The sequence below is a fragment of the Dreissena polymorpha genome, chromosome 2 (genome assembly GCF_020536995.1).
Source record: "Dreissena polymorpha isolate Duluth1 chromosome 2, UMN_Dpol_1.0, whole genome shotgun sequence".
NCBI lineage: Eukaryota > Metazoa > Mollusca > Bivalvia > Myida > Dreissenidae > Dreissena > Dreissena polymorpha.
Window position 1 is genome coordinate 6,528,572 of NC_068356.1, and position 26,227 is coordinate 6,554,798.

Below are 26,227 nucleotides of genomic sequence, written 5' to 3' on the forward strand. Positions count from 1 at the left end.
ATAAATACCATAAGCAGCTGAGAAGTATTATACATATTATACCACATGACAAGTAATGACAAATCAGTTCCAAGGCTCTTGTTTTAACCCTTTACCACATTTAGATAGATATTTGACACATTTGTAGTCCCTTAGAAAGTTATATTTAATAAAAGACCTTTCTTACTAGATTCAAGTTTTAAAGGCTTTATTGGCAACCCTTAGATACTGATGAGCAGCAAACAGCATAAAACTTGAACAGACTGTGAGATACTCAACAGCTATTCTGGTTTTATGCTGTTTGCACATAGCCATTTTCACTTTGCTACTGAGTGGGAAAAGGTTAAGCACTTTAAAATGACATGACAATGATATTTTAAAGGGATTTTTAGGAATGTATAAGCACCAGATCACTTGTTTATCATTAATTTATTTAACAAAATAGTGACATTAAGTCTATTGCAAATATTTCAAGCGAGACCTTGCTAAAATAATTAACATAAACATAAAAGTATATCATGCACAAATGCTATTCTATCAAACAAAGACATAGTTAAATGTTTCACTAAAAAAACACACAGCAAATGAGGAGCATTATTACACTGTTGAATTGATAATGAAATTACTGACACTATTGTATAAATATTGTTCACAACATAATTATAAATACAACAATGTAACCTTCAGGTAGCACAGTCATAAAATATAAAATCATGATTAGTGTCAAATATTCAACAATAATATGTGTCATATATGAGTGGCGTTCTGAGAAAACTGGGCATAACGCATGTGCGTAAAGTGTCGTCCCAGATTAGCCTGTGCAGTCCGCACAGGCTAATAAGGGATGACAGTTTTCGCCTGAACTTGATTTTCGGTAAGGAGGAACTTCATTGAACTAAAAATACCATAAAAGCGGAAAGTGTCGTCCCTGATTAGCCTGTGGGGACTGCACAGGCTAATCTGGGACAACACCTTACGCACATGCATTATGCCCAGTTTTCTCAGAACAAGACACATATAGGTTATATATGTTTATATACTGAGGAAATATTATTAACAACTTAAAGGTAAAACCTTTTGCATGTTGGGAAATGTGTCGTCTGCTTAAATGTTGTCTGCTGAATTTCTAAAATAAGCATTTTCTTCGATTTTTTCAAAGAATTCTATCAGAATAGCAAACAGTTTGGTTCCTGATGAGACGCCACGTTCTGAGGCGTCTCATCTGGCTCCAAACTGTTTCCAAAGGCCTTCAAAATTCGGTTCCAGCACTGGAAGAGTTAACAGATTGGATCATTTTATGGCAGTACATTCCTCAAATTGCCAGACGTTAGACTTTAGCTGTGGAACTATACAGCTCCATACAAGGTAATGGTTACATGTATAGAACTAGAAAATAATAAATGCTTGTCTCTAGATGAGCACAAACAATTGTCATTTGTGTTAAATGGATATCATCATGTCCACTTTGCCATCCAGACTGTTATATATGTGAATGCATTTGATAATTTATCCACATGTAACAAAAAAAAACAAAAAAAAACTTCAGAAAAAAACACATTAAATGATATTCAATAGCCTTGCTTTGTAACAGTTGATCATTTTAAGACTTTCAATATGATTCATTGACAAAACTGTATCTCCAGTATGAGACAATCTATTATGTTGCTCTATGATAAACTTTGTTCTTTTGAATCTGTGACAAAAAATTGACTGAACCCTATGGGTAAAGATATTCTAGATTGGATTGATCACTGGCAAGCAACAATCTACTGATTTATTTAATTAATTAACTCAAAAATAATGTTATAAAAATTTCACATAAATCAACAAACAAGAGAGTTCTTTGACACGCTTGCAAAGTACATGTATATGTGGTTATCAATGAATTGTAATGTATCAATAACCCATAGCTGGGTGCTGTTGAGACGTAAATGGCTATATATTGGCAAATTGTCATGTTTGATTGGAAACAGTTAAAAGAACAGTTTAGAATTCAGTATCACAGACAATACAGAAAATAAGTCTTCTCTGATACATGTACAAAAATGACAATACAATAATATATCTTTCTAACAACATGATTTCTGAGGAAATTACCCTATACAGGGTACCGTAATTACTCTATGTTTTCGGACACTTACAAATAATTATTTTTTTGTGTCCAAAAACTTAGATACAAAAAAAATTCACAAAATACAGGTGTCCGAAAACTTAGAGTTGAAAACTGAAGTGTCCGAAAATAGCGTCAATTGTATCACCGACTACCAGAAATAGCATGCACTTGTAAAATACCATGCCGTGTAGTATAAATCACTGCATTTTAAATAATTTAATTTTAAATGCTTAATTTATTTGACAGAAAGTTACTACAAGGTTGTACTTTGACCAACGAATTCAAAGATGAGCATGTGATGTACCGATACTCGCTAGTATGAACCTGTAATTAACGCAATAAAAAAGCAAACTATGAATTCTTTGTTTGTTCATATCTGATAGTTGTTTTCTAACACCTTCCATTGTTCATAAAACTTGCAATAGGGTGCATCACACTTTGAAGCGTTTAGTATTTGTCACAGTTATTTTACTGAGAAGGGGTAGTGCCATTGCGGTAGATAATTGAACTGTTAATTGGCACTACCTCTGGTAATTGTCATAACGCTTATGCTATCGGGCGAAACCATTGTTTTATACCGGTTTACAAGGTTATTTACCCAATAACGCAAATGTAATGTTCCGTTGCCCTCAGGCATGCACCTGCCATGTTTTATGATAATAATCTGGTTTTAAAACCCCATGATCGAAGTGTCATTAGATATCGAAATCAGGACTGAAATTTGGTAAAATAGCGCTGTAAAATATACTGTCCGAAAACTTAGAGACATTAATTATGGACAAAAACTCGTGTGTCCAAAAAAAGTCACGAAAAATATTTTTTTTTGCTAAAAAAAGGGGTATCCGAAAACTTATAGTGTTCGAAAACATAGAGTAATTAAGCTAATCAGTTTCAAGAAAGCATTCACTGATAATGTATGCGTGCATGACATTTACCCAAACAGTTGCAAATAAAAATGCATTAAACAATCTAAATGTCCTGTATCATTATACCTTTTAAGTTGTACATGTTTTCTCCAAGCAAGAGGGCCATAATGATCACATGAGAAGGTTGATCATACCTTTCTGACAAGTTCAATAATAATTTTAATTAAACATCTGTAAATGCATAAAGGGTTTGAAAAAGTTTAGAATAAAAATCATGAAGACTTTAGTAATGAAGAACTGAGTGGCAGCCCCTGGTTTTGATAAAGAACAAAACCATGTTTACGCTAAGATGACAGTACGAATAACAGGTGTACGTTCTGTTTGCTGGTGTGTAGTTTCTTTGGTTCATCTTCACAAGAAAAACTGAAATGTCAAGACTCTGCTAAGTCTGTCTCCTCATCATCACATGTACAACAGACGGATTCATCTTGACTGAATGCTCAAAGATATTTTAATATTAGTAGAAACCATATGCCATTTAATATGATGGCCGGTCTATAACTGTGACCCCAGCATAGCTCCTTCCTGTCATCATGCTGGAGGGCAGCAAGGTCCATACGTTTGCTTTGGGGTCATAGCACTCCACTGACCCAAGATTGGAAGATCCATCGTCCCCACCCACTACATACATCAATCCAATATTAGACACAACACCTGAAAGATATAAACAACATACATGTAACATGTGAGTGATAAACAAAGATGTACACAAATCAACATATAGAGCCAGCATGCAGGGCATTTTCTCAACAGTTTGAGATAATGACATTTACTTGTGAAATTGGGAATTCGACCATCAATTTAATCTAAATCCGGATTGTTTCAATAGTTTAATTTATTAAGTTTGAACAATTGCTTTTAAATTTGCATAAACCAAATTCCAAACATAAACATCTTAATAAAAAATATAACACAAATGCAAAGTCCTAATTTCTAAGCTATTACTAGACTTTAAACAGTTGATCTATTGGCAACTTTTGGAGTGCATTTGGGCAAAAAGATACTTTATGCCATCTAGAATATGTCCTAATAACAGCTACCAGTATATAAGCAACCAAATAGTTGCAGAAAAATAAGTATATAAGTACACATTTTACAAATACAATAGCTGAAACAAGTGCAATAATTATTGTTTTGTAATCATTTATAGCAACAATTATACTTCGCAAAACACTGATCATGTAAATCTAGGGAGCCATTACAGCATTTGCTAGCAAATACAAATTTTGCAAATATTCAAACAAGAATTTAAGGATCATAGTGTTTACATATAGATCACCATTTCTTATTCATTATGTCTACCGGTATTGAATTTTGATGAACATTAAAAACTATTACAGATTTTACCTTTAATGCCAATACAATGCACATTTAATAGCAAATCGAGTGTTACAAAACTTCAGAACAAGTTTTGCATACAATTTTTTTCTGAAGTTGAAACAAAACTACTTAAAATTCATATTCAACATTCAATATAAAACAATACACATCATTAAGTTTTGATTATCTGTAACACGTTACTTACAATTAAAATGAGACGCATCATGCAAAAATGGGTATGATGCCATATGCAGTCATATAGCTCCAGGCCAACCTGCACATTGGCACAGTACATGGACTATGACAATATGGAAATTGCGCTGCGTGAATATTTGATCTGAACTAAGTGAACATGTGTCCTGGAATTGCTTGACAAACAAACGTAACCAAACCAACTTGCAATCCAGTGAAAGCTTTACTGTGCACATTTATAACATAACATATATTCATGGTCCCCTTTCACTTGAATTAAAAATCAAGCAAACCTGCATTCCTCCGACAGCTGTGCATGTCGGCCAGTGGCGTCCAGATGTTGGTCTCGGGGTTGTACATCTCCACAGAGTTCCGTACCAGTGGTCCATCATGACCCCCTACTGCATACAGCACTCCGTCTATCACTCCAACACCTGCACATTAATATTATATACAAATTTTATGAATTTCCAATCAGTAAGGACTATATTAACTCTATGATGAGGCCCATGCTCGCAAGTTTTGACTACCCTGGAGTAATTTGAAAAAACTTTGTAGAAGACCACTAAAAATATCATACATAAAACAATACCCTAAGATTTCAAAGGAAACACTATTGAAAAGCATTTCGCTATACAGGTTTATACCATCAACGACCAGCCTCTGCAAGAAGTGGACAAGTTCATTTACCCAGGCAGCAAGGTCACCACAGATGGAGACTGTGCAAGGGAGATCAACACGAGAATCAGCAAAGCTAACCAAGCCTTCGAAATGCTGAAGCCTATCTGGAGAACCACAAGTCTTAGCATCCACACCAAGCTCTGCGTCTTCAAGAGCAATGTGCTGAGCGTCCTTCTATATGGGTCTGAGTGCTGGAAGACCACTGCTACCATCGAGTGCAAACTGGAAGTCTTCCAGAACAAGTGCCTGTGCCGGATCATGAAAGTCTTCTGGCCAAACATGATCACGAACATGGAACTGCTTGGAAGAGCTGGCGCAAACAGCATCGCTGAGACCATCGCTTTGAGGAGATGGAGATGGCTAGGCCACGTCTGCAGAACGCCACTACCCAGGGTGGCACTGAGATGGACTCAACAGGGGAAAAGAAACCGTTTACGACAGAAAGTGACGTGGCGCCGAACTGTGGAGCGAGAGCTCAAAAACAGAGGCCTCACTCTACAGACAGCACCCGCAACAGCAGCTGACAGACCAAAGTGGGGCTCCCTTGCCATCGCCTCAAGCACCAGACCGCGCAGAGAGGATTGAAAGAGTATTCAGGTTTATAAAATATATGTCACCCCTCAACTCGGCAAAATTTTAACCCAGGGAAAAATGTGTTCATCTTTATATAATGCTATATAATTCTATGTAATTGCAAAGTCCTATAATGCACTATAATACTTCTGAGCTTGAAAGGTTTCCCTTCAGGGGTTTTATGACATCATCATTTAAGACATTTTAATATTTATTTTTATATAAACCATGCAATAAACAGGTTATGCTTAATTTAATCTTTGGGGTGTGGGGGATAGGGGTTCTCTGGGGACTTTTATATGCAGCATAACTCACCAGCACCACTGCGCCTGCATGACATCTCAGCCATTATGGTCCAGACATCATCCACAGGGTTATAGCGCTCTACGGAGCTGAGACACTGTCTAGAGGCACCATCGTATCCACCCACTGCATAGACATACCCTGCAACAACAGAAGATTGCATAAACTTTCCTGCAAACCAAACAAGAGTACTCACATAGCGTTTTGACACATTAGCAATTCTTTGATCTTAACTTTATAGATAGCCAACAGGTTTTTCCTAGCTTTGCACTGTCTTATTTAAAAAAAAATTATTTCTGCAAATTTATTTCACAACTCTTAGCTAAAAATCACTGGAATGCAATAGCGCGTATTTGCTCTATCTTAACATTAAAATGTTTTAAAAGTTGACCTTGAATTGTGCCATTTACCTTGTATGTACATGACACAATCCCATATCACAAGCTTTTAAAAATTAATAGGGGCTTTTCTTTCCTTCAAAATTACCATCACATCAATTTGCAAGATAGTAGGTCTGAGCATCTCTACAGAAACCACAAAGAAACAAGCAATGTGTTTGTGAAACACTATGTCCCCATATATATGACCTATGACCTTCAAGGATGACCTTGACCTTTCACCACTCAAAATGTGCAGCTCCATGAGATACACATGCATGTCCAATATCAAGTTGCTAGCTTCAATATTGCAAAAGTGACATTAAATGAGCGATTTTGACCCATATATTTGACCTTTGACATTGAAGGATGACCTTGACCTTTCACCACTCAAAATGTGCAGCTCCATGAGATACACATGCATGCCAAATATCAAGTTGCTATCTTCAATATTTCAAAAGTTATGGCAAATGTTTAAGTTGGGGCAAACAAACAAACCAAAAAACAAACCAACAGACAGGGCAAAAACATTATGTCCAGCACTTAAGTGGTGGGGGACATAAAAATTGGTATATGGACTGACATACCTACCCACCAACAAACGGATACAAAGCTTCTTGAATAAGAGCATAATTTTTATTTCAAATTGTATGCCTGTCCTTTGTGTAGTACGTACCGTTGAGTACTCCCACCCCTACACTGCTTCTGCGAGTGCTCATATTGGCAATTAGACGCCACTCTCCTGTCCGAACATCAAAACACTCAGCAGAGTTGAGACCTGAAAGAGAGGGAAAAGATGTCATTATTGGAATTAAAGCTGAAAGATGCAAGCATGATACGGGGCAGCAATATGTATGAATGATATTTTAAATAACGTGCTTTTTGGAAATGTACAGCTAAATGTATGCAGCTGCATTACTTTTTGTTACTAATCTATTGAAACAAAAATATTTATTAAGTGGAATATATTATCTACATATAAAAACTAGCCGCAGTTTTTTTAATTTAATTTTGAATTAAATGACTCATTCACTATAACACCACTGTAAACTGTAAAATATAGGCGTAGAAAGACTAGTCAGGAATGATTCACTAAAACAACACTGTGAACTGTACAATATAAGTGTACAAAGACTAGCCAGGAATGATGAAATATAGTTCTTATTAAATAGCTTTAAAAAAAAGTGATCATGTTAGAATTGAGAAAATATTTTTCCAAGATAATATATTAGACCATTGAATAATCAATGGTAGAGAATATTGACAAGTGATTAAACTAACAGAACCTGATGAGCCATCAAATCCCCCGACAGCGTATATGAGGTCATTGAGAACAGCTACCCCCAGGGTGCTTCGTCGTGCCTCCATGTTAGGGCAGCTTGTCCAGAGGTCCTTCAGGGGGTTGTACATGTCCACTGTACGCACACGCAAGGACCCATTGAAACCACCGACAGCATACACCATACCGTTGATCACCGCAACGCCTGAACACAAAGTAAAAAATTGTAAATAATTGAAGAAAAATCTAATTGCTAGTCGCCTGTAAAAGCTCTGTAAGGTATATAATTCAAATTTAGAACTTTTTTTATGACAAGATGATGTTCCAATTGATCAATGACACTATTCGAGTTGTAAGAAATGAGTTCACAACAAACTTGAAAAGATGACCTTCCCTTGATTCTAATTTACGAAATGTACATGGAAAAAATATGTAATTGGGATGATTCAGCTTCAAAATAAAACAAAAAGTGACCAATTAGAAAAGTATAAGTCTGTACAAGATTGGTAAAGAGCATAATAACTTTGTACAATATTCATATATATATAACTTAAAACTTTGAACAAGATGTAGTAACATTTTAAAACAACACAGTTTTGATGATCTTTTCTAGCCATAAACATTTTTTATTAAGTCACAATTTGTTTAAGATAATCCTTGGCCAAGACTTGGCCCCAGTTCAAGCTGTAAATATCATTCTCACCACATCGACATCTCCTTGACGGCATTTCTGCAAGCTGATACCAGCGGTCTTCCTTGAAATCAAAACACTCCACGCTGCGTATTGCTTTTGGGGCCTGTCCTCCTATTACAAGCATCACCTGAAAGTGTACAGTCTTTGTGAAGTGTTTGTTTGTGGTAGTGCCAAGCCTGTAAATTAAAGGCTAGACTTTTTATTTATGATACAACTTTTCTGATAAACATCACTACTTCTGATTTGTACGGGTATTCTATATTGGCGGCATCATGCAAATATTGGTCTTATGCCACAAGCTGTCTGTGTATCTGAAGAACAGTCTGCAGATTTGAGAAGTCTTGTCTAAAGATGCACTGTCCACTAGTCTTATAGCTATACAAATGCAAGTTATGTTGTTTTATTGGCGCTAGGGTAGTTGCTGACCAGACTGTGGCAATGGGCAGGCTCGTCTGAATCAATGCTGGTCGCTTATGGCATAAGACCTATTTTTGTGCTCATATGTTGGTCTTTTGACAGAAAGCCAATTGGTACCCTATAAATTTAAAAGTTGTTTTCTGACGCCATGAAGTATTCAACACTTATGAATGCAGACAGTGAATATGAGGATTGTATAACAAGAGGGCCATGATGGCCATGTATCGCTCCACTGATGAGAAAAGGCTGAAACAAATATTCTCTGCATGTTCAAATACTTAAATATAGGCCCTATTTAAGCACATGTACACTTTTTTGACCCCCTGGGCTTGGTCAAATTTAACCTCAGGGGCATAATTTGAGCAAACTTTGTAGAGGACTACTATATCTCACTACATGTACATACAAAATATGGTAGCCCTAGGTCCTTGAGTTAAGGACAAGAATATTTTAAAAGTTTTCACAAAATAAGCAAGATATAAGCGTATATAATGTTCAATTTTGTGACCCGCGGATCAGGGTCTAATTTGACCCAAAGAGCATAATTTGAACTTGGTAGAGGACTATAAGATGTTACTGCATACCAAATTTGGTAGCCATAGTCTGAATGGTTTTCAAAAAGAAGATTTTTAAAGATTTCACAAAATAGGCGCTTTATAAGTGTTTATTCAATTTTGTGACCTCCCAGGGCAGGGTCAAAGTTGACCCCAGAGGCATTATTTGAACAAATTTGGTAGAGATTTATTAGATGTCACTACATACCAAATTTGGTAGCCCTAGGCCCAATGGTTATGGACAGAAAGATTTGAAAAGTTTTCACAAAATAGGCCCCATATAAGAGTATGTTCAGTTTTGTGAGCCCCCGGGGAGGGTCAAATTTTAACCCCAGGGGCATAATTTGAACAAACTTGGTAGAGAACTGTTAGATGTCACTACATACCAAATTTGGTAGCCCTATGCCTTATGGTTAAGGACAAGAGAATTTTTAAAGTTTTCACCAAATAGGCACTATATAAGCATATAATCGATTTTGTGGCCCCCAGGGCAGGGTCAAATTTGACTCCTGGGGCATAATTTGAACAAACTAAGTGGAGGACTATACAATGTCACTACATACCAAATTGTGTAGCCCTAGGCCTGATGGTTATAGACAATAATTTTTTTTAAGTTTTCACAAAATAGGCAATATATAAGTATATGTTCAATTTTGTGACCCCCCCCCCCCCCCCCCCCCCCCCCCCCCCCCCCGGGCAGGTTCAAATTTGACCCCAGGGATAAAATTTGAACAAATTTGGTAGAGGACTATAAGATGTCACTACATACCAAATTAATAGCCCCAGGCTGGATGGTTATGGACAGAAAGATTTTTGAAGTTTTCACAAAATAGGCCTTATGTTCATTTTTTTGATCCCCTGGGGCAGGGTCAAATTTGACCCCAGGGGCATAATTTGAACAAACTTGGTAGAGAACTATAAGATTTCACTACATACCAAATTTGGTAGCCCTAGGCCCAATTTTTATGGACAAGAAGATTTTTAAAGTTTTCACAAAATAGGCCTTATATACATGTAAGCGTATGTTCAATTTTGTGACCCTCGGGGCAAGGTCAAATTTGACCCCAGGGGAATAATTTGAACACACTTGGTAGAGAACTATAAGATGTCACTACGTACCAAATTTGGTAGCCCTAGACCCAATGGTTATGGAAAAGAAGTTTTTAAATTTTAACAAAATAAGCCCTTTATTAGCATATATTCAATTTTGTGACCCCCAGGGCAGTTTCAAATTTGAACAAACTAAGAAGAGAACTATTACATGTCACTACATACCAAATTTGGTAGCCCTATGCCATACGGTTATGGACAAGAAGATTTTTGAAAGTTTTCCCACAATAGGCCTTATATAAGCATATGTTCAATTTTGTGACCCTCGGGGCAGGGTCAAACTTGACCCTAGGGGCATAATTTGAACAAACTTTGTAGAGGACTATAAGATGTCACTACATACCAAATTTGGTAGCCCTACCCCCAATCTTTATGGACAAGAAGATTTTTAAAGTTTTCAAAAAATAAGACCTTTATAAGCATATATTCAATTTTGTGACCCCCGGGGCAGTTTCAAATATGACCCCAGGGGCATAATTTGAACAAACTAAGAAGAGAACTATTACATGTCACTACATACCAAATTTGGTAGCCCTATGCCATACAGTTATGGACAAGAATATTTTTTAAGTTTTCCCACAATAGGCCTTATATAACATATGTTACATTTTTTGACCCTCGGGGCAGGGTCAAACTTGACCCTAGGGGCATAATTTGAACAAACTTTGTAGAGGACTATAAGATGTCACTACATTCCAAATTTGGTAGCCCTACCCCCAATGTTTATGGACAAGAAGATTTTGAAAGTTTTCAAAAAATAAGACCTTTATAAGCATATATTCAATTTTGTGACCCCCGGGGCAGTTTCAAATTTGATCACAGGGGCATAATTTGAACAAACTAAGAAGAGAACTATTACATGTCACTACATACCAAATTTGGTAGCCCTATGCCATACAGTTATGGACAAGAATATTTTTTAAGTTTTCACAAAATAGGCCTTATATAAGCATATGTTCAATTTTGTGACCCTCGGGGCAGGGTCAAACTTGACCCCAGGGGCATAATTTGAAAAAACTTGGTAGAGGACTATAACATGTCCCTACATACCAAATTTGGTAGCCCTAGGCCCAATGGTTATGGACAGAAAGATTGTGAAAGTTTTCACAAAATAGACCCTATATAAGCATATGATAAATTTTATGACCCTGGGGAAGGGTCAAATTTGACCCCAGGGGCATAATTTGAAGAAATTTGGTAGAGGACTATTAGATGTCTATACATACCAAATTTGATAGCCCTAGGCCCTATGGTTATGGACGGGAGATTTTGAAAGTTTTCACAAAATAGGACTTATATAAGCATATGTTCAATTTTGTGACCCCTGGGGCAGGGTCAAATTTGACCCCAGGGGCATAACTTGAAGAAATTTGGTAGAGGACTATAAGATGTCTCTACATACCAAATTTGATAGCCCTAGGCCATATGGTTATGGACGAGAAGATTTTGAAAGTTTTCAAAAAATAGGCATTATATAAGCATATGTTCAATTTTGTGACCCTCGGGGCAGGGTCAAATTTGACCCCAGGGGCATAATTTGAAGAAATTTGGTAGAGGACTATAAGATGTCTCTACATACCAAATTTGATAGCCCTAGGCCCAATGGTTATGGACGAGAAGATTTTGAAAGTTTTCACAAAATAGGCCTTATATAAGCATATGTTCAATTTTGTGACCCCAGGGCAGGGTCAAATTTGACCCCAGGGGCATAATTTGAAGGAATTTAGTAGAGGACTATTAGATGTCTTTACATACTAAATTTGATAGCCCTATGCCCAATAGTTATGAATGAGGAGATTTTAACAGTTTACACAAAATAGGCTTTATATAAGCATATGTTCAATTTTGTGACCCATGGGGCAGGGTCAAATTTGACCCCAGGGGCATAATTTGAATAAATTTGGTAGAGGACTTTTAGATGTCTCTACATACCAAATTTGATAGCCCTAGACCCAATGGTTATGGACAAGAAGATTTTGAAAGTTTTCACAAAATAGGCCTTATAAAAGCATATGTTCGATTTGTGACCCCCGGGGCAGGGTCAAATTTGACCCCAGGGGCATAATTTGAAGAAATTTGGTAGAGGACTATTAGATGTCTCTACATACTAAATTTGATAGACCTAGGCCCAATGGTTATGGACGAGAAGATTTTGACCCCAGGGGCATAATTTGAAGAAATTTGGTAGAGGACTATTAGATGTCTCTACATACCAAATTTGATAGCCCTAGGCCCAAAGATAATGGACGAGAAGAGTTTGAAAGTTTTCACAAAATAGGCCTTATATAAGCAAATTTTCATTTTTGTGACCCCCGGGGCAGGGTCAAATTTGACCCCAGGGGCATAATTTGAACAAATTTGAAAGAGGTTCACCCCAGGAACATTCCTGTGAAATATCATCAGAATTGGACCAGTTGTTTAGGAGAAGATGTTTTAAGGAAAAGTTAACACACGCACGCACCGACGCACGCACGACGGACACAGGACCATGACATAAGCCCCGCTGGCCTCTGGCCAGTGGAGCTTAAAAATTGAAGTATGCAATGTATTGTTTATGCATTCAAAGAACGTTGGTTTTTTTAAGTAAAATAAAATTAAAAACGAGTTCCCAATTAACATTGCTGTTCATGAACAAGAAAAAATAGTGTTTGTATTGTTTTTCTTCGATCTAATATGTTAAATTGGTAAATATGAACTCATGCGAGTCAAGAACAGCAGGGTGACATATTTTGTGAAAAATCTTCACATGGTTAAAATTGCATATTGTATGTTTATGTTGTTTTCACTTAATTTATTATATAGGATCATCCATTCAGCATTATTGCATTAAGAATATTCTTAATCAAATACATGTAAAATTAAATTTCATATAAAGTAATACATTATGTTACTTTATAAAATCATCATTAGCCAATAAACAATAACAAATTGCGTGTGTCTGCATTTACCATAACATTAAGAAACAAGAGTCTAACTTTGAAGTCTAACAGCAGCTGTTTTACAGAAAACAAGGACGATAATGTTGCAAATTATCAACGAACTGGAAGGAAACTCACACTTCATCTGTAAGACATGAAGGTAGACTCAAAAACCAAAAATCAGCTCAATATATGAAAGCCTTGCGTAAAAAATCCTCTGGAAAACAGTTATTATAGAGGCAATTTCTAAGTCAAAGGCCCATAACTTCAACAAAAATCAATGGACTGGAACAAATTTCACACAAGTGTTGCCTTAAAAACATCCGCAAAATGGTTAAAATATAGCAAATTTATAAGTCCATGCCCTATGACTTTGCCAAAAATCAATGGACATGAACAAATTTCACAATTCATCTGTAGGTCTTGTAGGTGGACTCACATGCCAAAAATCAGCTCAATATCTGAAATGATTGCAATTATACCTCCGGAAAACAATTATTATATAGAACATTTATAAGTCCAAGGTCCATAACTTTGCCAAAAATATATGGACTGGAATGAGTTTCACACTTCATCAGTAGGTCATGTAGGTAGTCTCACATACCAAAAATCAGCTCAATATCTCAAAGCATTACATAAAAAAAACCTCTGGAAAACAGTTATAATAGAGAAAATGTCTAAGTCTGAGGCCCATAACTTTGCCAAAAATCAATGGACCTTATCCAATTTCACACTTCATCTGAAGTTCATGTAGGTAAACTCACATACCAAAAATCAGCTCAATATCTGAAAGCATTTCATTAACAAACTGCCAGAAAACAATAATTATTGAGAAAATGTCTAAGTCCAAGGCCCATAACTTCGCCAAAAATCAATGGACCAAAATGAATTTCACACTATCTGTAGGTCATGTATGTATGTATGTACTCAAATACCAAAAATCTGCTCAATATCTGAAAGCATTGCATAAATACTCTTCAAAAAACAGTTATTATAGAGAAAATGTCACATTGTACCTGCCAAATGAAAACAATATTTCACTTAAAAGCTTATTGCTTCCCTTGACAAAAATTTAGAGTCCAAGACCCTTATCTTCATCAAAAATCAACGGAATAGAATGAATTTTACACTTCATCTGTAGGTCATGTAGGTTGACTTGCATCCCAAAAATCAGCTCAATATCTGAAAGCGTTGCATAAAAATCCTCCAGAAAGCGGAATGACGGACGGATGGACAGTGGGACTGCTATATGCCACTGTACCGGGGCATAATAAAAAGGGACAGAAGACGCATCTTAAAAGGGTGGAGAATAAAAATGAAAGGAGGGACCATATGTTAAATGGGTGTAGAATAAAAATGGAAGGCTGCCCATCCCCCTCCCTTACACTGCTGCAACAACAAAATCCCTTGATAGAGGTTTCAAAAAATCATTTTTCATCAACACCAAAAAAAGATAAGTACAAAGAGTATTGCTTTGATACGATATAAACCAATAAAAAAACTTAATCAACACAAGCTTACTAGTTTGTGACTATTTAATAATAATATCTTACCTTAGGTAACCCAAGAGGAGTTCTTGGTATGGTTCGTGGTGTCTGGAATATCGCCTTCTGCTCTCCCTTCAGCAGATGAAACTTCATAGCCTCTATCAGGAAGTCCTTGCAGCGACTGTTTGTCTTCACGAGGGGCTCCTCTTCCACGTGCTGAACGAGATATTCCTGGGACATCAGCGGCAGACGGACATTCTCCATGAGTTGCGAGACCACTTCCTGTCGGCTGCTGCGGTCGTGGTTCACCCATGACAACACCGCCTCAAACACCTTCATGGGAAAAAGTTTAGATCAGACCAGGTAAAAATTGTATACCCAGTACTTATTAAGTAGTGTCTAAAGTGAGAGGTATTCTAATTATTTTCCTAGTTATCACAAATTATTTTTTGTTACAAAAAACTCAAACAACCGCGATTAATTAAAAAAGCTATTAAAACCTTGATAACATAGTCAGAAACCAAGGATAAACCCAAATACTCCACTTTTTTTAACAGTTGGGTAAACAAACAGAAATCTGGATATAATGTTTTCATTCTAATCAAACTGCGTAGAAAGAAGCCATGCAAATGATTATTTGTTTACAAGAACAGGCTTTGAATGTTTAAATAAAACGTATAAATGTATACACCTGTTCTTCCGAGGTGACAGTGAGTCGGTCACTACATATGAGTTTGCTCACACTTTCCACTGGCAGTGATAGGAACTCGTCATAGCGGAACAATTCCCTGGAACAAAGTGCACACTGCATTGATATCACTACAGGTATGTCAGATCCCAGAGCTCTCACAGTGTTTCAGTTATATTCAACATACACATCCACAAGACAACAGTAAGAACATTTACACAGAGATGTAATTGTTCATTTAAGTCTGTCAGCTCCAACATTTTTTTCTCATTTGTCTTATTTTGGCATGAATGAGCGTTTCTACTATTTTTAGCTGCAGTTTTTCAGTAATAAATAAAACACTGTAATTTTAATTTGGTGCACACAAAATAACTTATGATAATTTAGCGCAATACAACTTTTGTTAACAGTACTAAAGCGTCAAGAAGACTAATAGCCCTGCATCCTTTAAAAGAAGGCATTTCGATACCAAAAGAATGTCACAAAAGAAATTTGAGCTTAAATAACTAAAATACTATAATTGCCATTGCTTTCATAAACCATGCTCCCAAATATATCATTTTCACAATATTTTTCAATCAGCACAAATGAAAATGTTGCTTTTCATATGATGCATTAAAATTTCAAAAAGACCACACAAGTTTAAATTTGGACCAGATCAATTACAGACAAAAATCTGTCAAATGTTTTTAAAAGACATACAGCATTAACGCTTTCACAAACTAGTAACCAAAGCTCAAGACACAGCTGATTCCTAGAAGTATGATGAATGGATTCCTTACGTGAAATGCTGCTCACAGTATGTATTGGCGTACGAAAAGAGATCTGAACAAGCATGAAGATCAGCGAAAGCCTTGATTCCGAGGGCGTTTGAGGGATGCAACTGTGACTGAAGAAAATCACAACACGCATCTCGCACTTCTGTCATCTGTAGGATATTGGCTGCTGGCAGCAATGTCTGAAAACATCAAATGATCACTTGATCAATTAAATATCAATAGTATATCGCACTTTGAAACCAACTGAATATAACATTGTTATAAATCGTATGTACTGTATAGCCAAAACAGATTTGTCCAGTCAAGTGTGAAAAAAAAGACTTATATTTTGGAAACAATTAAAATAGATTCAAACTTGGATCACATTTTGTAAAGGTAAACATTCTTACCATATTTCATAAAATTGAGTCATAAATATAGCTTTTCTAGTGGTAATAGGTTTATCTAGGATTTAAACTGATGCTTTTTTGTCCTAGAAAATGTCCAGAAAGTATTATAAAGATTGAGTTATAAATGTGGCCAGCAGAGTGGTAACAGCTTTCCTAAGCTTTGACCTGGTAGCCTATTTTTTGGACACACATGACCAAGATCCAAACTCCGCCTAGATATTGTCAAGATAATCATTCTGACAAAGTTTAATCATGTTTGTGTCATAAATGTGGCCTGTAGATTGGAAACAAGGTTTCGACCTGCTTACCTACTTTTTGGATGCATGCACCCCAAATTCAAACTCGGCCTATCTATGGCATAGAAAAAATTCTGACCAAGTTCCATCAAGATTGGATGAAAAATGTGGATTCTAGAGGTGTAACGAGGTGCACACTGTGAGCTGCATGTCTGATGACAGACAACAACGGCAGACTGACCAATAATATCTTAAATTGCATGAAATCAGGGATTCTTTTTTTCATTGTGAGTAACCAGGTAAGTTCAACACATTGTAGGGATAGTCTATGTATCACTAAGAAACATCCACACAAAAACACAACAAGCTTGCATGTGTTCAGAGCCATTACAAAAGTTTTGCCAATGGTGCATAAGCATTAAATACGCATTCAGTTGTAAAATATGCACAATTGTAAGTGCTTCCATGGTTTACTTTACCTGCACATTTTCTTCAGTAACCTGTATTTCTGATGTGTAAACAAAGTCTATTAATAGCACCAGTGCTGAAGAGTCTATTTCTTGTAAAATAATCCGATTGGCTTTTGCCTCAGCAAGATCGCCAGTGAACATGGCGTAGAAATACTGGCTGCAGGCACACAGGACAACTTTATGACAGGGAATCTCTATTGAGTCTGCCACCAGGACAACATCACACATGACATTTTGTCTGAAATTAAATAGATAAATACAAATGTGTGCCAAAAACATCTGATATAATAAAATAAGTGCTTAACTGGAATGTATACTTACTTCACAGAAATTGAAATTTAACTCAAAAACAAAATTTATAGAATAATTATGTCTATTAATATATACTGATTACATAATTTCAAAGCACTGAAAAATGTAATCTTTTACTAATTCGGTATATGTTGAAGAAACTATTTCACGTTTGTGATCATCAACACATTAAATACTTACTTTCTCATGACATTAAGGTAATCAAATGCCTTATTAGTGTGATGGGGGTGTCTAAAGGCAGGCCTCGAGTCCCTCGTCCCAATGAACATCTTTGGCCTGGCCTCCACTTCCATTGGCATGGTGGCCATTGCAGCAGTAAAGGAACGTCCAGGCTGAACAACGAATCACATCAAAATGGCTGAGACGTTTTACTGAAATGCTGAAATAAAGACATAAACAATTATTATAAAGGAAATAAGACATAGCCCACATTTTTAGGATGAGCTTGAATGAAGTACAACAGTTTTTCCGACGTGTACACTTTAACTTAAACAAGAGCACCGCATAACGGGTGCCAAGCTAGGCTGTGGGTGCAGTTTTGAATAAATGAAAGCTTGACAGAATTTTTTATTTTTTTATATTTTTTTTAGAAGTCACAGTGACCTTGACCTTTGACCTAGTGACCCAAAATTTGGTGTGGCATGTAGAACTCATCAAGTTGTAGGTTGAAGCACTTTGATTTTAGAGCCAAAACCTTGACAAAATGTTAAGGTTTTAGCACAACGCGTATGATGACGGACACGACACGACGAGCTGCCTATGACAACACCTCAGGTTTTCCTCGAAAACAGCCAGCTAAAAACAGCTGTCCCAAGAAAGCATATTTTACTTTTTTTTTGCTTTGATAGTATAATGTACATATTTTGTCAGTGTTAGTCAGTTTCAAGGCCACAAAGACATATTTAAAGTTGATTATTTTCAACGGTTAAATGGTTTATGTAAACGACATATTTAAAGTCGAATATCTTAATATATAGTTATTTGGCATAAATAAAAAAGCTAAACAAGAGATTGCCAAGCAATATGGTTCCCTACCGGTGAAACTCCACCATTGTCAGTAAAAAAAAAAAAATTAATTACATTTTTTGCCATAGCAACCACAATTTTTTATGCAGGAACAAAATGAATTGATGTGCATAATCTCCATATTGCCATCTGTCCATGTTTCAAGTTTCATGAAAAAATATGAAGAACTTTTTAAGTTATCGCAGGATACAGAAAAGTGTGACAGACTGACACACAGAGCACAAACCTGAAGTCCCCTCCGGTTTCACCAGTAGGGGACAAAAATTATAACCTAAAACAATAAGTGTGACGATTTCAGCTTTAACAAAAGTCATAATCACTTGGCTCTACATTTTAAACAACGCATATCAATCTGCATGTTAAAAGTCCAGAGTTCAAATAAATTTTATTTTGAAAACAGACATTATAAGTTTTACAATCAATATCATAGTTTGACAATTGAGTATTAACCATAAGATAAACAAAATTATTTCAGATGCTTTTATGTCAAGTTACCGGCATGTAAAATAATCAAATAGGTATGTCAAGTTAAACATAATGTATTAAATTCTCACTTAGCCTTTGGCACAAGGAAAATGCGAGGCACTATTATTTTGTTCAAACAACTTAACATGCATTTTACTTTACATAAGGCAGTGAGTTTAATATGGAGATAATGTTTAATAGGATAAGGACAGTAGTTAAATTTCATTTACTTCGAAAGGAAAGGGCTGGCTCCAAATCCAATCATACCCTAAAACTGCATGTAATCAAGTCATTACCAATCCAATCATACCCTAAAACTGCATGTAATCAAGTCATAACCAATCCAATCATACCCTAAAACTGCATGTAATCAAGTCATAACCAATCCAATCATACCCTAAAACTGCATGTAATCAAGTCATAACCAATCCAATCATACCCTAAATATGCATGTAATCAAGTTAACAACCAATCCAATCATACCCTAAATCTGCATGTAATCTAGTTAACAACCAATCCAATGATACCCTAAATCTGAATGTAATCAAGTTAACAATTAACAAATCTAAACTAAAAATATTGAATTGAAACCATTTTCTATATATAGTTACAATCACAAATGTTATTTCTTGTCAGATCAGCCTCTAACCTATGTACACACACAATTTTAGTACAACATCTTATTTATATTATAAACAACATATTTTTCGGCTGTGATTTTCAAGAATCTTTTAATAATTTTAATTAATTGATAATTTATGGTAAATAACCTTTCATCTAAGTATACATAATAACCTTTTTGAAAATAAACAACAAACAATGAATGTTTTTGACACCCATTTTATTTGAAGTATGCAAAGCCAAAAAAAATATGAAGAGTGTCCGCTATATACGCTGTCTCATCATAAAATTAACACCCTTTCTGTGTTATAAACAAGAGCTGAAATCATTAATTTATTTAGCTTCAATAATAATTAGCTTTATTGATATGTTTTGTGAACAAAATATTTCAATATTCCATAAAAAATATTATAATAATGGCAAAGGAAATTTAATGGCCAGTATCTAAACAAAAGCATAATCCCCAAGACCGTAGCATCAGTTCGGTGCGTTAAGACCGCGCCCTACTTTCTTTTGCCTTCATTCCTTACTTATTTTTAAACCATTTTTGTTCTATTGTATACAGAATTCTATTTTTCTAAGCAAGATGTAATTTTTAAAACTGAACTCCAAATATAAACGCTATAAATCGGTATATAGTACGAACATGTCACCGTAAATCTAGATTCTAAAACTCCAAAACGGTATGATTATTGCAAAAGTTTAAGTTATAACTCGCCGGGCTGCCCAAATCAGAAGAAAAACATAATATATATTTATATATATGAAAACTACGTAATGAAGGCTTTCTAATGATTATAGATATATAATTTGTCAAAATCGGCCAGGAAATGAAAGTATAATTTAAAACAAGAGCACCGCATAACGGGTGCCACGCTCGGCTGCGAAAGCTTGTCAGAATATTTTTTTTTAGAGGTCACAGTGACCTTGACCTTTGACCTAGTGACCCAACAAGAGATGTCTTTGTCAGAAACACAATACCCCCTACTGCGCCACTTTGAAATAAAATTTCTATTTATCATTTGGCAGGTATAGACATCATCACCCTTTACAGCTTTATTACTTCTCTTGGATTTTGTCCAATCCAACCAGGGGGGGGGGGGGGGGGAGTACTGTAGACAGACAAAAATGACCAAGTCAGACATCACTGACAACCAAGGCCTGTGGTTTATCAAAGAGATCATAGCCAGAGTTCATCATGTATGTATGGACATAAGTCCACTGGTATTTAATGAAAACTAGCCTTCACAATTTAGAACAGGTAAGAAATGATAATTATATCAAGAGATGTGTTCGTCAGAAACACAATGCCCCCTATTGCGCCGCATTGAAATAAAATTGCTATTTATAATTTGGCAGGTAAAGAAATCATCTCCCTTTAAAGCTTATTACTTCCATTGAATTTTGTCCAATTCAACCAGGGGGAGGGGGGGGGTCTCACAGTCAATTATGTCCATGTCAGACATCACTGACAACCAAGGCCTGTGGTTTAAAAGATATCATAGCCAGAGTCGATCATGTATCTATGGACATAAATGCATAAGTCCACAGGTGTGTAATGAACATCAAAGAAATTATATTTATATCATTAAAAAAACAAACTTTTACATATCAATCATTTAAGTTATAAATAATCAAAATTTTTAATCTGTACAGTAAATGTGAAAAGAACTTCAATTCTTGGTAAGGAAATATATAATATGAGATTTATAATTATATAAATTACTTCCCTTGAAAATAATTGTCTCTAACAAATCGCTATTTTTAGTAGCAAATTATTAAAAGCCACTACTGTGACTGTGATTGACCACTCAAAATGTGCAGCTCCATGAGATACACATGCATGCCAAATATATAAAGTGGCTATGTTCAATATTGAATTATTATCTCCTTTTTTTTAAGCTTATTACTTCCCTTAAATTTGTATTTTTTACCGTAGACCGTAAAGGATGACCTTGACCTATTACCGCAATGTGTTTGTCAGAAACACAATGCCGCCTACTGCGCCGCTTTTATATATTTAACAAAAATATACACGTGGGCAGGTCAGATAACTATGTCCATTAAAGCTTATTACTTCCCTTGACTTTGTTTTTTCAACCCTAGACCTTGAAGGATGATGTTCACCTTGAAGTTTTACCACTCAAAATGTGCAGCTCCATGAGATACACATGCATGCCAAATATCAAGGTGCTATCTTCAATATTAAAAAAGTTATGGCCAATGTTAAGGTTTAAGCACAATGCCTACAGCGGACGGCAGACGATGAGCTGGCTATGACAATAGCTCGGGTTTTCTCCGAAAACAGCCTCGCTAAAAAGACTTGTGTGGGTACATAAAAAAATGTATAACCTTTGCGCTTAGATGTTCGCTAATTATAAAAGATCTATAGTTAACGGTCACGTGACTCAGTTACCACACGGTTTAACCCGCTGTGGTAAAACATAAAATGTTGATTTCTTGTGTTTAACTCGCTATAAATCCATTAATAACTAGACATGGAGCGGCAGAGGCCGACGCGTATCTCCACACCGCATGTTTGACCCAGGGGGGCGCCCCAGGGTTGGTAATGGGGCCATGCTTAGTTGAGATTGACCGTATTGTCATAAGAGATGTTCAGTATCAATTGGAAGTAAATCTGTGTAGAAATGAAGAAGTTAATGTCAAATAACATAAAACAAGAGATGTGTTTGTCAGAAACACAATGTCCCCTACTGCGCCGCTTTGATTTATTAAAAAAAAATATCATTTCTCATGATTTGGTAGGTTCACTAATTACCTCCCTTTAAAGCTTATTACTTGCCTGGGATATTTTTTTTAACCTTTGACCTTGAAGGATGACCTTGATCTTTCACCACTCCAAATGTGCAGCTCCATGAGATACACATGCATGCCAAATATCAAATTGCTATCTTTAATATTGCAAAAGTTATGGCCAATGTTAAAGTACATAAAAATAAAAACAAGAGGCCCATGAGGGCCTGAATCGCTCTACTGCTATAAACATTGTGCAAGTTTGGAAAAAATAAGATGGAAACTGTGTACTTAATCGCGCAAACAAGGAGAATTTTCTCAAATTCAAGGGGAGATTATTGTGTTCTTATTTCTTCGACACTGCTCATATTCAATATGGTTCAAGTCCTCATTGATATAAAGATACTGTGCAAATTTGGAAATAATTGGATGAAAACTGTGGAATTAATTGCGTAAACAAGTGGGATTTCAAAATTTTCTCATATTCAAGGGAAAGTCATTCTGGACTTATTGCTTTGATATTGCTCTTTTTAAAAAAGAGTTTGAGTCCCCATTGATACAAAGACACTGTGCAAGTTTGCCAAGAATTGGATGAAAATTATGGACTTTATCACATAAAAAAACTGAATTTTCATTTTTTTTCTTAAATTCAAGGGGAGATAATTCTGGACTTATAACTCCGATATTGCTCATTTTCAATAGGGTTTGACTCATCATTCAGAAAATTTGCGAATGTTTGTGTTTCTTGTTATTCTTAAGCACATTTATAGTAAATATTTACCAGAGTTTGCTTTAAAACTGGAATATACGGGATTATCAGGTAATTGGTAAGTTATAATTTTGGTATTATTTATTCGCAAATTTTCTTAAGTATCAAATACATTTTGGCATTTGTTACTATTTAAAGATGTGATGAAATAACGTCCAACTGGGGCGTTTTTTCCACTGAACACGCGTAATTCACCTGACATAATGTTCCTGTTTTTATACAACACAAAATACACCCATACTTTCCATGCAACGTTCTACATGTCTGTATAATTTTCGCGCGCTTTTTATTGAGACAAAGGATAAAGCACTTTTTATTTGACGCTAGAAATTTTTATTGTCGCATTAGCATTAAAATTTGGAAGCGTATATCCGAAATTCGGATTACAAATTTAATAATGCTCAATTCAGAATCGAACGAAACATTTACAGCTGTGCGCAATTAATTAAATGATAATCTGTTCAAAAGCATCGAACGAATGCTCTGATGTATTAACGCTACTCCGTATAATACACTTTTCAGAATGCTATTTTTACGAAAAAAATTATTTACACTGATTTGTTTTGTTTACCTTGTTATCATTATTTCGGATGGCTTTTCTGGACGAAATGTGAATGAATTTTTGTAAAATTTTCGTACCAGTATAATGAAAATCGTATTGCAATACAATATGCGGATTGCGTATTGCGATATATACCGATATACCGGTATATTGTTGCAGCACTACAAGTTAGCAATATATTGCGATATATTGCAATATGGGTTTTTGAACTGACAATATATTGCGATACGGTTTTTGGCGTATTGTTGCAGCACTAATGGTTATATACTAAAATTTATATTTTTTTGAAAGAGGAATTAATAAGCAACAAGATAAATGTATAAAATAAACCAATAAAATTGGATGATAAGTTTCTGCATTAGATTGAATTTACTACCATGAGTAAGGGTCAAATACTTGATTCATTCTATCAATATATGCTCCGTACTGTCAGATTTGGCTCCGTACTGTCAGATTTGACAAGAAGGTCATGCAGAATTGTTAATGAACAAAATCCAGAGGGCGCTAATGAAATATCACGAGTTAATCCGACCTGGGAATACAACAGGTTTGAGTATAAAAACTATAATTACACAGATATGTACTTGTTACTCACAAATTTCTTCTTGCATGCAGTTATAAACTAGAGTAAAACATTACAACAGGCTGATAATTGTTGTTAAAAAATAGTATGCAAGTCTTATTAAGTGACTTTTAGTACAAATTATTTTCTGTGTTTACAAGTATTTTACCTATTTTAGAGATTTCCTATGAATTTAAACGATTGACAACGTCATCTCCTGTTCCATAATGCAACTAAAGTTATCTTATCACAACTGATTTTATGATCATGTTAAATTAAATCGAATATATTTATACTATAAACTTTTTATGTTTTGACAGTACAATTAGTGTTATTAACCGGATGTAATTGTATGCAGCACGCATGCGCAATTCACCATATTAACAATATCGGTTACCGGCTCAATGGCACAAAGTTGCTTTCAGTGATTGGTTTCCAGCACCTTATTGGTTTCATCATAGAAAGCAAAAGCGTTCCGTAGCGTCCTTAGTCACACATGGCGGGTCATGTAAAAAAGTGAAAGGGAAAAATCAGTTACTTTCACTAGGGAAATTACTAGATTTTTTTACTATCAAAATGGGAATTATATAGTTACTATGTCAGTTCTTCAGGTAAGAATTGTATTTGCACAGTATAGTATGTCTGACAGTTTAAATTTAATTAGAGTAATTATGCAAGCACTAATTGCTAATTAGTGAACCTATTTAATTTGAGCAAGATTAGACCTGCGAAAGTAAACTGATTAGCGGTTTAAGAGGCATATTGCAAAAGGTTTATGAATGGCTCAATAATCTTGTACATGAATGAAATAAGCTCCCTTTTGAAAAGTAAAATGTTTATGAACTTGAATGATAGTGGACTGGTCTTGATTCATAATCATATTTGTATTATTATTGCAAAAAGTGATTTAACAAATTAATGGAATTATATTTAAAGGAAAATAATTGAGAACACAATATTTTATTAATTAATTTTATAAAGCCATTGATCTGAAGTGCATAGATTTTAAAGGGGCATTACAATATTTAGAAGTCCCCTGAATAGAGACAAATATACATGTATCAGGATTCATCTGATTTACAGTGTCAATAAAATTGTTTATGTTTGTGCTTATTATTTAATGATGTGCTCTTACATTGCAATTGTCTGTACACATTGTGACATGAGTATTTTGCAGATTTTCACATTAACAATGATACAAAATACTTAAACCACTAAAACTTAAGTGCTGCTGATTTTTTTTGCTATTTTGTCAGCATTACCCAGCAGGAACGATGAACTCAGATAGGATTATTGAATCACTTATGCATTAAATCATGATCTGTTCATTTAATTATATATGTTATGTTTAAGCACAATGTTTTTTCAAATGTCTTATTTTAAATGGTTATTAAGCCAAATTTAGTTAAAGTCATGGAATCAAGTATACAGTATCTGGAGTAAAATATGTTTGTCACATGAATTGCTAGCTTGAAAAGCATACCAGTTGTACTACATCAGTATTTTTGAAAAAAACAAACAGGCCATACATACATGTAAGTTGATATTTAAAATATGACATTTAATAGTACCAGAAGAAGGTAATTTACAGAGGGTAAATACATTTAGCAATATTATACTGTATAATGGCTTTTAATATGTCCCTTATATATTGTAAAATTTTAATTGATT

At 35.2% G+C, this 26,227-nt stretch overlaps 1 protein-coding gene across 1 annotated transcript; it reads right to left on the reverse strand.

Moving 5' to 3' along the window:
* Positions 1 to 392: 392 nt before the first annotated feature.
* LOC127865732 (kelch-like protein 2) lies at positions 393 to 24,901 on the reverse strand. The gene is made up of 12 exons (XM_052405664.1): positions 24,726 to 24,901; positions 17,978 to 18,176; positions 17,495 to 17,723; positions 16,394 to 16,569; positions 15,615 to 15,711; positions 14,990 to 15,256; positions 8,447 to 8,564; positions 7,751 to 7,948; positions 7,141 to 7,242; positions 6,100 to 6,228; positions 4,824 to 4,964; positions 393 to 3,672 (listed from the first exon to the last, which is right to left on the reverse strand). Exons 2-12 carry the CDS (start codon positions 18,103 to 18,105, stop codon positions 3,497 to 3,499), a joined length of 1,761 nt encoding a protein of 586 aa, XP_052261624.1. The 5' UTR covers positions 18,106 to 18,176; positions 24,726 to 24,901; the 3' UTR covers positions 393 to 3,496.
* Positions 24,902 to 26,227: the final 1,326 nt, after the last annotated feature.